The sequence below is a fragment of the Mesitornis unicolor genome, unplaced genomic scaffold (assembly GCF_000695765.1).
Source record: "Mesitornis unicolor isolate BGI_N332 unplaced genomic scaffold, ASM69576v1 scaffold43002, whole genome shotgun sequence".
Taxonomy (NCBI): Eukaryota; Metazoa; Chordata; class Aves; order Mesitornithiformes; family Mesitornithidae; genus Mesitornis; species Mesitornis unicolor.
In genome coordinates this window covers 17008-29090 of record NW_010169370.1, presented here as the reverse complement: position 1 = coordinate 29090, position 12083 = coordinate 17008, and the positions used below count along the sequence as shown (strand labels likewise).

At 39.8% G+C, this 12083-nt stretch overlaps 1 protein-coding gene across 1 annotated transcript in view; it reads left to right on the top strand.

Moving 5' to 3' along the window:
* MYOM1 (myomesin 1) overlaps window positions 1-12083 on the top strand; it is a gene marked incomplete at its 3' end in the record, with an annotated part of 47834 nt that overhangs the window by 21682 nt on the left and 14069 nt on the right. The window contains exons 8-15 of the mRNA XM_010179317.1: window positions 410-574; window positions 1166-1327; window positions 4682-4823; window positions 6370-6569; window positions 8145-8201; window positions 8579-8703; window positions 10234-10417; window positions 11421-11595. Of these exons, the coding sequence (XP_010177619.1) occupies window positions 410-574; window positions 1166-1327; window positions 4682-4823; window positions 6370-6569; window positions 8145-8201; window positions 8579-8703; window positions 10234-10417; window positions 11421-11595 (1210 nt within the window). The remainder of the gene's footprint in view (window positions 1-409; window positions 575-1165; window positions 1328-4681; window positions 4824-6369; window positions 6570-8144; window positions 8202-8578; window positions 8704-10233; window positions 10418-11420; window positions 11596-12083) is intronic.

The window sequence follows — 12083 nt, the reverse complement described above, 5'->3', positions numbered from 1 at the left end:
GAAAGAGAAAAATCATATAAGATAAAGATCAGCTTGACCTGAATGAATCATTAATCATAAACAGAAGTCTTTGTAACTTATAAAACTAACCTTATGATAAAATGCTGGACCTGAAATTTTGCAAATTCTGGAATGAAATTCTTTGGAAGCCTCTCCCTGATAAAATGAACTAGCTGTAAGAACTAGAGTTGCATGAATAAATAAATAGTTCATTCTCTGTGACAGTAAGGTCTTGGATTATCTAACACTGCAATTACCTTTGAAGATGATAACTGAACAGATACTATTTATACCTTAAACTTTACCTGAGATTGTATTCATAATCATTGGGTACTTTTGCACTTTTGTATTCTTGTCACAAAAGGGAAAAAAAAGTAAACAGTCAGATATTTTTTTCTCTCATGTACAGTTGGTGTTACCCCTCACGGCTATGCTTCCCGGTTTGAAATCAGCTTTGTTGACAAGTTTGATGTATCATTTGGGAGAGAAGGCGAGACAATGAGTCTGGGCTGCACAGTTGTCATCAGTCCTGATATCAAGCACTTCAAACCAGACATCGAATGGTACAGAAATGGTGAGAATATTTGACAAGAAAAAATGTAAACTTCTTTAATGTAAATATTCTCTTATTTCAGCGTATGTGAAAGTTATGATTAGGTCATCACTTTCTCAGATTTCCATACAGTAATATTTTCTCTTTTCCAGTCAAATTTTTTCAGAATTTAGCATTTTGAAGTGTATCCACAGTTAGAAAACTGATGAGGAACTATGAAAATATCGTCTAGGGATTTTTTTCTTTCTTAAAAAAAAATAAAAATTAGAAGCATTTCTATAAGCTCCAACATCTGTGTGGTCCGTCTACATAGCCCACATTGCTTTTACTATTTATTTATATGCCAAGGCTTTTCTTAAGTAGTTGCACAAACGTATCGTGCAACAGCTGATAAAAAAGCTGTTGCTTTCTGAAGTTATGCTTTTGAAAATGAAACAAATTGGCATGAGAGCAGAATTAGCTGTATTTTATGATTGTGTTCAAAGACAGAAAGTTAAATAATAAGAATGGTCTCTTGTGTATTTCCAGTCTATTCCAATCTATTCTCCTTATTCATAGTCTATTCCTCAGTAGACCCAGCTAGTTCTCATCATAAAATTCTCCAATTTCTAGGTGTTCTTATTACACCTTCCAAATGGGTCCAGATGCACTGGAGCGGGGAGCGAGCTTCATTAACACTGACTCATGCAAACAAGGAAGATGAAGGTCTTTACACTCTACGCGTTGTGATGGGAGACTACTATGAGGAGTACAGCAGTTATGTCTTTGTTCGAGGTAGGATACTGTCTTGTGAATGAAACTCACTACAGAAATGAGGAAAACTTGCTGGCAAAATCAGTCTCAGACATGTGAGGTACTTTTTTGCCAATAAGAAGATAATTATTTTCTATTAATAGATTCTAACGTTATAGCTTCCAGTTGTTATCCCTGGAAAAACAGAATGCAAACGTCATGCTTTGCTGTCATGTGCTGGAAGACTTCTAAACCCCATTGGCCTTCTGAGGAGGAAATTTAGGGTATTGACATAACTTCATTCCTCTTTCTCTATTTTGGCCTGTGAAGATCACCGAACATAAGTCATAAAGACGAAAAATTCTACACAGTAACTTAAAAATGTGTCTTTGTAAACATCTCACTGCTAGCTAAATTACACTGTTTTGATCAAGATTTTGTTCAGCATTCTCTCTAATACACAGTGCACGAAAAAATACAGTGAAGGGAAACATAAAGATCTGCACCTGGGGAAAAATAACCTTATGCGCTGGTGTAAGCTGGGGCTGACTAGCTGGAAAGACGCTTTTCAGAAAAGACCCTGGGGATCCTGGTGGATACCAAGGTGAACATGCACCTTTGCCACAAGGAAGGACAGTGGCATCCTGGGATGCATTAGGAAAAGCATTGCCAGCAGGTTGAGGAGGTGGTCCTTTCCGTCTACTCAGCACTGGTGAGCTCCCCAGTACAAAAGAGACATGGGCTCACTGGAGTCAGTCCAGTGAAGGGCTGTGAAGGTGATTAAGGGCTTGGAGCATATCTCACATAAGGAAAGGCAGAGAGAGCTGAGACTGTTCAGCCTGGAAAAGAGAGGGCTTAGGAGGAATTTATCCACATGTATAAATATCTGACAGAGGGGAGTAAAGAAGATAGAGCCACGCTCTATTCAGTGGTGCCCAGTGCAAGGAGATGAGGCAATGGAAACAAAATACAGGAAAGTTCATTTAAATGTAAGAAAACACCTCTCTTACTACAAGAGTGGTTGAGCACTGGAACAAGTTACCCAGACAGACTGTGGAGTCTCCGTCCTTGAAGATATCCAAAACCTGATTTGACACAGTCCTGGGCAAACAGCTCTCTGCTAATTTCAACCATTCTGTGATTCTCTAAAGTAAAGCAGCAAAGTGCAGAATTAAATGGTAATTTCTCTGGGTGTTTCTTGCTTGTACCACAAAAAACTTCCTTGAATTTCTATTAGGGAAATATTTCTTTAAAACAAGCCATGGCTATCAGGTTGCGTGCTGATTCTATATCTGTCCCAGCTGCCTAAAGCAGCTGAAATGTGTAATGCTAATTCAAAAGGTTCTGGAAACATTTGGCTCTGAGACTGTGCCCAGAAAGGCACTGGGTTGCCAAGTCCAGCAGTGCTCTGTGAGATAAGAGCCTGCTCAGAAAATATGACTGAAGCAAATGTTTTTATCCCCTAAAGAAAGAGTCTACTGAAATGAGCATCTGTGAAAAGAAATAGGACCTGTCTCTTTTGCTTTGTTGTAAATTGTGCTGCTCTGTAAATAAATGATCACCCTTGTTCCTGTTGCATCTAACAAGGAAGGTATGACCTGACTGCAAGCCCACTACCCCTTTCAACAGAGTATTTTACTAGCCAGTCTGTGTGTTTGCCAAATTCTAATTAGATTAATTATATTCCACATTCCTACTTAAATGGTTCCCACAATCTGAGTTGTATATTCCTCACTGGTCCTCCTAAATTGTGGACAAATTTGCTAAAAATTGCTAGCTATGGTATTTAAACACAAGCAGTTATCTGCCTGTGTCAGGCAGGGAAATTGGTGTGCATTGGTGGAAGTGATGGATGCACTAATCAGGCTCATAATGTTAGGTCTTTAGATGGGTTTATAGAGTGTGTGACTCCTCTGCCATGGCTATAGGTCAGCATTTGTCAGCAAGCCATCAGGGATGAAATCCTAACCTTCCAGAGGCTGATCGTCCCAGCTATTTCCCAGTCTGTCTTGGAAAGAAACCATGGTGTCTCACGTTCTGTGAAGCGGTAAATATGGGCAATTAAAACCTTACGTACAGAGATAATGGATGACATGTTGATTTTTCTCTTAATTTCATTATTATTATTTTGTTAACCGGATTGCTTACTCTGTACATTATAATTTTTAAAAATGCATCGGGTTAGCTGTAACTGGAACCTGGACTTGATAACTTTGGAGCAGCTTCAAAAGCTCCATGTGCTGCTCCTTTGCCTATAAGAGAAGACACGGTGGAAAGTGTGTGGTTTTTTTTTCTCTTAAGACTACCATTTTACTTAATGAAGCACATTAAATACTCTTATAAGGCATTTTTTTTTCTGAAAGCCAAAAGCACAAAAAATAGGTATTACTGTATATTGTAATACAAAATTCTGTATGGCCGTGAAATGGCAAACTTTTTTAAGAAGCCTGGGGTGATATTTGTTAGCAAAATATTTTTTGCTTCAGGTATATGCATCTTTCTTGTCAAAGTCAGGTCTTCTTTTGAAGTAGCTCACATGGCTTGAAAAATGCTACATGTGATTGTACAAATTGATGTTATTCTGCAGAGAAACAACCTCTCTTCTTTAAAAGTCTTTCATACAATCTTCCTGCAAAGGTTATTTTTCTTTACAAAAAAACTACTCCATCTCACAAATCAGACTGTGACTGCATAAACAGTAAAACTCCCCAGCACCCGGCACTGTGCTCTGTTTTTCAAAGCCTTAGATAAGATATGTCCAGAACCTGATGCTAGAATCAAGGCTCTTTGACACCAGCAGCCCCAGATTTGTGATAAACATTTGAAAAGAAAAAGATGCTCATCCTTATGAAGGTTATCTTCCACAAGGATAATTTATGTATAATATAATTAAGCTTCAAAAGGTTTTGATACATTTGCAGTTCATAGCTAACCAAAACCAAACAATGAAGGACTATGTGTGGAGATAAGATATTTAATTCAGTGTTGTATATCCAATGGGTGAATACTTTTGATTGAGCTATTGCATGACTGTAAGGGAAGGTATCAGCCTCTTCTCCTGAGTAGAACAGCAGTTAAATACATAGCCTGCCAAGTTTTTAGTCCAGCTTTGCCTCTGGCAGCTACCTAAACAGAATGCATGTTACTAATTTTAATTAAAATGCCAAGGTGAATTGCATTTGCAGTATGCTGTAACATACCGAGCATCTGTAAATGAGGCAAAGAGAAAACCAAAACCTACAAAAAACAGTGGCAATATCAAAAGAAATACTTTTTGAAGCCAGTAATGGAACTTCTTGTTTTAGTTCAGTAGGAGCAATAATTCAGTCCTTAAAGATTAGTAATTGTGAAAGAACTGCAATTTACATTCGGAAACATATGTCTTCCCACCCATAGATGCTGATGCTGAAATCCCTGGAGCCCCTGGTGCACCACTGGATGTGCAGTGCTTAGATGCCAACAAGGATTATGTCATTGTCTCCTGGAAGCAGCCCGCTGTCGATGGAGGAAACCCCATCCTCGGGTATTTCATTGATAGGTCAGTGAGTGCGTGGGACTGGAGAATTCATATTGCTGCTCATTTTAACTTGAAAACCTAAAAGCACATTGAAAGGCATAAGATAAAATGGTCATTTATTATTTGCATTCTTGTTGCTGGCCAGAAGAAAATGAATTACATCATGCTTCACTTAACCACATAGCAAGGATTCTGCGAGGCACTGCATAGCTCAGCCCTCGCTGCTGTCTGTGAGGCTTGAGAGGCCTCAGGACTTTGCAATGATTGGTAGCTCACAGCCTCAGCTCCTTCATGAGGCAGCTGTGACTCCTTCTGCACCAGGGCTCTCCTGCCTCTTTTCAAATAGTTACTACACACCAGAAAGCAAAATATTACCTCAAAGGAACTCAGATTTCTTTTATGTACTGTTGTTTTCCAAGCTCTGAGATTCACAAGCTTCATGCAGATAACACTTATGTGTTTTTCCCTGCAATAATAAGTATTGGAAATAATTTTTTAAAAAGATGAAACCTGTATGTGTCACATGCTGGGAGGATTTCAGAAGCTTGGGATTTCAGATATTCCAGAAATATATATAATAAATATGCCATTTGCTTTTAAATTCAAAGTTGTGTTACCGCTCTCCAGTATTCAATCCTACCAAAGGTATTTAGGCACCCAGATATTCAGCCAGGGTAGCCCCTAGGTGTCTTGTATAGTGAGCAGGTCACCCGAGACAGCAGGACTGGTCTGTGCTAACGTTAGAGGCGAAGCTCAGGCATCCTTCGCCCCAAGCAGAAACCAGAACCACAAAACTGCCCTAAGCAAGACAGTGACAATTCCCAGAAAAGAGATGTACTGTAACGTTTGCTTTGGCAGTTATCTCACCAGCAATGAGAAGTCTTTCCTGAGTTACTAGTTCATGTTCCTGTTAACCATGTTGCTGGATGCTGGGAAGTCATTTCCACAGGCTCCTGGCTCCTTGAGTCAAAGTCACTGTGTTTCTTCCCTGCTGCTGGTCCTCTCTTCCTTCTGCCAAAAACCAGCCTCTTGCCAGGCATGAGGCTTCACAGCAGTGGGACCAGCACCATCCTGTTGGGTGTTGCCCTTGCAATGGCTGTCTGTGCTAGGCTGGTCACATAACTCACAACAGCAGTCTCCAGTCCCCATGAAGCCCATCATTTTGAGGAATTTACAGTGGAGTCCTCTGCATGAAAGATGAACTGGTCGCCTTCTGGCAACTGCAAAAGATATGTGTATTTAATGTCCCCTGAAGTATGCTGAAGCTGACACTCCCCAAGCATACTTTGGAGGGTTTAAACAGTGAAGTGAGTTCTGCTCGTGTCTCTTCCTCAGTTCAGAAAAGAAGGGGTGCAGCTGTGAGGGATTTAGTGCATGCCCAAATGGTACTTCAGCCCTGACCCCTTGGTGCAGCTGTTTTGATGTCACCAGTATATAACACTGCTGAGGAAACTGGTATGGACCAGACAATGAACACAGACAGATGGTAAAGCTGTAAAGGGAGTTGAGTGCCCTGAGTTTGCGTTTTTCTCTTCCCACCACTGATCTGGCTGTTTGTATTTTCCAGGTGTGAGGTCGGCACCACTCACTGGACCCAGTGCAATGAGACTCCTGTAAAGTTCGCTCGTTTTCCTGTCACTGGCTTGATTGAAGGCCGTTCCTACATTTTCCGAGTCCGAGCTGTGAACAAAGCTGGCATTAGCCTACCGTCCCGGGTGTCAGAGCCTGTGGCTGCTCTGGATCCTGCTGACAGAGCCAGGCTGAGAAGTAAGATGTGCTTTTCGCAGGTTGCCTGAGAGGTTTAAGAAGTCACAATTCATGAAAAAAAAACAGTATGGCTGTCTACCCATAAACACTTGAAATCCCACTAGAGGGAGCAATGCAAAAGCAAAATATTCTTTGGAGACAGCTTTGCCGAGAAGTAATCTCAGTGCTCAAATGGCTGAAATGGCTTTGACTGTCTTGTGGTGCTACGCTCTGAACTTGCAAGGAGCGAAAAGGCACAGGAGAGCTAATTGCCTAAAGAGACTCACTTGTTAGGCCAACAAAATAGCTGAACAGATCTTGTGAACAGTCTCTCTCTGAGCCACTGACAAGGGTGGCTGATTCTGTGCTCATGTTTTGCAATAACTCCAGCACAATACCAGAGTAGCCCAACAGACCCCAAGCTCTCTGTTTTCAAGGTAACATTCTACAGGTCAAGGATATTTATCCTGTGGCCTGGCAATGTCCAAGACATTTTGCTTACAAACCCACCTCTCTACCCACATGTCAAAAACATATGACTAAAATCCATTTATTCCTACTTGTTTCTGAATTTTGCTATTTGAAATGGTCCAATGTGAAGGTATATTGCATGCAAAGCTGCAGGGCTCCCACAGTCCCAGCTTATATGGCCTACTGTGTATAATGCTGCAAGCTACAGCCTGCAGGAAAATGATGAAGGTAGAAAACCAAAAGGCCAGAGGAAGCAGGTTTTGCACTGCCAGGAAACATTGTGCTCAGACAGACATGTGAAACCTGAAATCTGGGGAGGGCTCTTCTTCTCAGTGGGAAGTGTGGAAGCTGTCTCAGGAAATGAAGTCTGGTCTTGGTGGCCTATTCCCATTATATCTCCTCTCATTCCATCATAATCCTTTCTCCCCACCTGCTCCCTCTCTGCTTGCATTTCCAAAATGGATCAGCCAACATAAGGTGAAGCATGTGAAGATGGAGAACAGCATTTGCAAAAATTATCTCTGAGAGTGCATTGATCTGGTTAATAGCTCAATGCATAGCTGCAATAATATGATAACACAGAGGTACTGAGAGCGCCACCCAAATCATATCAAGTGGATATGTTGAGTCAGGCGGAGCTGTTTCTGTTTGAGACTGTGACCCATGATTTGAAAGCTGGTAATGTGAGGGGAAGTGGTTAAAAAGAGACAAAGAGCAGCCTGCAGGAATTTGGCTGTTCCTTTAATGAGTGAGCTGTTAAACCAAATGAATAAAGTAGGGAAAATACAGTTCTTTCTCTGAAAATTATGATCTCAGTGAGCCAAATACCTCTGCTTGTCACCTAGGTGACTTCAATGACATTTCACAAAGGAATAGATGTTTTGGTGGATTAAATTTTCTACCTATATTGACTGCGGACTTTCTCTCAGTATTCATGCTGGTCACCCTACAACTAGCTTGGGTAACCAGCTTGCTACACTAGCAACAGTTAGAGCAGTGACCAAAAATGGAGCTCATGTGAATCTTGCAAATGTTATTTTTGAACCACAAAAGAGTTGGTTTTCTCATTATTTCAAAAGTCCCTGAAGTCTCCCATGTCCATGATACCTCTAACATCTGTTTCAGGTCACCCTTCTGCTCCCTGGACTGGACAGATTATTGTCACTGAGGAAGAACCTGCAGGTAAACACAGCCCTTTTGCCTACAAAAGTCTAATACGAAGCTGGCTGAGTAATTAGGAAACCTCCCAGTGAGTTCAGTGGACTTTGGCATGCACCCAAAGTTTGTTGTTCTGAGAGTCACTCAACCTTGAATAACTCCCAGCTTAGTTGTTGAGGTGAGGTTTCATTATTCAGGACGTAACAAATAAACATGCTTAGAGTTGAAAGAAGGACATTTAAAACCAATATTTAGAAGATTTAATGCTATGTTTTTAAAAAACCCAGATGCCAAGGTATATTAATACTACTTCTGTATTATAATTATGGCATTAATTCTGATATAAATATGAAGGAATTAAATCTCAGTTCCCTTTTCTATTATTTTCCCCTTTTCTTCAGAGGGTGTTGTACCTGGTCCACCTACAGACCTCCAAGTTATTGAAGCCACCAAGACCTATGTTGTGCTTAGCTGGAAACCTCCTGGACAGCGGGGCCATGAGGGCATTATGTACTTTGTGGAAAAGGTAAAATTGGACAAAATCAGAATCACGTTGCATCAATCTTGTACATTTGTTTTGCCATCTCTTCTGGACTTCTTAGTTAACTTTCATTTCCACCTGAGACTTTCAAACTAGGGTCAGGAGAACTAGAACTTGTATACATCATCAAGATAACTTTTACTGTAGATTAAGGTAAACTAGGAAAAAAAGAAAGATGGGAAATAGGAAAGTAGATGCAGAATGTGTCACACACTGTAATATCTTTTTATGAGTTGTGTCATTGACCTGCCATGGAGTAGACAGGCTGACAAACTCCCTTTATATTGAGAAAGCACAGAGCAGTGTCAGATGGGTTTTTTTAAATATATATATGTTAAAATACATATAAAAATAATTTTTGCATAAATTAAGCTTGTCTGGTGGGACAGATTGTTAACATTTTGGATGGAGCCATTCTGCAAGGGTTTCTTGGCATCAGCACTTTCTCCTCCAGCTGCCTTTTCATATTTATCCTGTACATTAACTTTCCATTTGCTTCACCAACTCAACAAAGATGACATTTCTTTTCTAGAATAGAATCAGTTTTAATTTCAGTGTCCTGCTCTTCTGAGATATTTTTTGCATGGCTGCTAACCTAGAAAATTCATGCAATCACCCTTTTTACTTGTATCTCATGGCTCACAAACTTTGTTATCAATACTTTTCTCTATCAGTCTAAAGGTGTCATCATGGGAGACATAAATACCTTCCATTATGTGTTTTTCATCTCTGTTACAAAATCTAGTCTCAATAAATGAGTTTCACTTAGCAACAGAGTTAGAGAGGATGAATATATGAATTTTTAGTTTCCATATAAGAAAGCTTCTTAATAACCTATTCCATGCTGAGTACTGAGTGCTGAACACTAGTGTCACATAGATAACATTTTCCTGAGAATTTTAAATCCCTCAGAAACCAGAGCCATTACTTGAAATTATCCTTAATGTAAATCACAGGTAAAAATTAACTAATTAACTAAAATTAATGGTATATGTGATCATGGTATGTAGAGCTTATAGTCACATATATAAAAACAATTCCAAAATTAATTGCACATGTTAATTTTTTTCCTGGAAATTGAAGCTCAGATCCTGATTAATTCTGGAAGCCACCACAAAAACATTCTCAGGAGTGGCACAAGAGCATCTAGAAGCAATGTGGTAATGCTAGAGTTTTGTTCTTTGGATGGTGTTGAATGTCTGCAGAACTAATTTTGAAAGTGGTCCAGAACTGGATGCAGTTAATAACACCACTTCCTTGTGATGGAGAGGAGTTTAGCTTTGATATATTAAAACCAGTAAGCTTTTATGTATGTTTTATGGAGTAGATGGATATCTGGCAGATTCATAGTCTTTGAAATATGCTCACTCTGTGGAAAGGCCCCAAAACAGAACATGACTCCCTGTTCTCCGTAGCAGACATGCATTTGGTGGTCTGGGCAGAAAGTCTTGTTGGGTCAGACACTCAGCTTTCAGAGACTTCTGTTCCAATTGCGGTTTCTGGGTTTGACTGCAGTGCGTTGCCGGCACAGAAGACTGGCAAAGGGTGAACACCGAGATCCCTGTGAAGTCTCCTCGCTTTGCAGTTTTTGATTTGGCTGAAGGCAAATCCTACTGCTTCCGAGTTCGCTGCTGCAATTCAGCTGGAATTGGTGAACCTTCAGAAGCAACTGAAGCCACTGTGGTGGATGACAAACTCGGTAAGTGTGTGGTCATATGTAGTAAACTACCTCCATGGTATCTTTTCAGTTTATGATGCAGTTGTTCTGTCTGAAGGCAGGTAGCTGCTCAGTAACTAATTCAAGTGTGAAGAGTTAGTGATTTATTCCCTTTAGCTAAAATAATTTTGCTTTGGGTTGTTGAACCTTTAATGTGTAGTCAAATGACAGATGTAAACCAACAGAATTAAACTGCAAATAGTGATGCCAAGAACTGCAAAGGCTGAAAATAGTGAAAGAAAATGAAAACTCAAGGAAGTACAAAAATGTTTTGTTTTACTTAGAATCTTTATTGAAAATAAGCCCAGACATTAACAGAGTTCAGCCTTCCTTTTTTGCCAAACTAAACAAAAGTGAAGAATTTAATACTTCCATGAATGCAGAGACTATTTCCACTGGAAGAAAAGCCAAGATGTTCACCACAGTAAAGTATCAGTAGCTATGTCTACATTAGCAATTTGTTTCCAAACGGCAATGCAGATTTGAATCCTGTTCCCAGATTGTCTCTGTTTACTTCATGTTGGTTGAATTCTTAGAACAGTTTGATGCACATGAGCTACATCCTTTAAGAAGAAGAGTAAAACAGCTCTTCTTGAATAACACTTCAGATGCATTTTGCTACTTATTTTGTTTCTTGACATATTCTGTGGGCTGCACAAAATCCTTCAGTGTACACCTAGCACATTTTCCCTTTAAGAAAGCTGCAAATCACATGTCTGGTGCAGATGTTCAGCACAAGGGAATAAACTAAATCTAATATGAAGGAAATGCCCATAACCATAGGCAATGGAGCAGTGAGGAACCTCACCATCAAAAGCTTGAACCTACCTTCTGTGCCAGATTACTTGACTGAAATCGGAGGCATTTTGGGAGGTTAAATCTGTATTAGTTGTGCTAATAATAATAAAGAATAGAATATAACCCTTATTTTATTTGAGAATTTTGACTGGTTGGGCACTAATTTATTTCTGTTTCTCTCCCACAGATATTCCCAAAGCTCCTGGACGTATTATGCCAACTAGGAATACAGATACCTCAGTTGTTGTCACTTGGGCAGAGCCCCCAGATGCCAAGGAGCTAGTTGGGTACTACATTGAGTCAAGTGTAGTTGGATCTGGTCATTGGGAACCATGCAACAACAATCCTGTGAAGGGCACAAGGTAATGGATTTTAAAGTATGGAAATTATGGTCACCAGTTTGTGATTTACTGGATATATGTGCTTTCCAGAGAGTAGTAGTAGTAGATTTAATTGCTCTGTGGTAGCCAGAGGGCTGTAATCACTCTTGCAGGTGAAGTTCATAAGAAGTTATAAAAACATATTTCAAACTGTGAGTCTTGTCCAAAAGGAATTTCTAATCAACCTTATATTAGAAACAATTAGTCCAGGGGAGGAAATAGGGACATAACTAGTGAAGAAAAGAGAAGCAGCTTGCTAGTTTTAGCTATTGTACAGCCTATGAGTTTGATGAAAAACAGTACAGCCAGCAATGACTGAAGTTACAAATGTGGAAAACCAAACTGCGTAATGCTTAGAAGCAAAGTCCTTTGTTTTGGATGACTGCTGTAAACATTTCTGGACAGTGTATCTAGAATGTCAGGAGGAAATGTGGACTATATCACGCTAACAATATTACTTTTTAACTGCT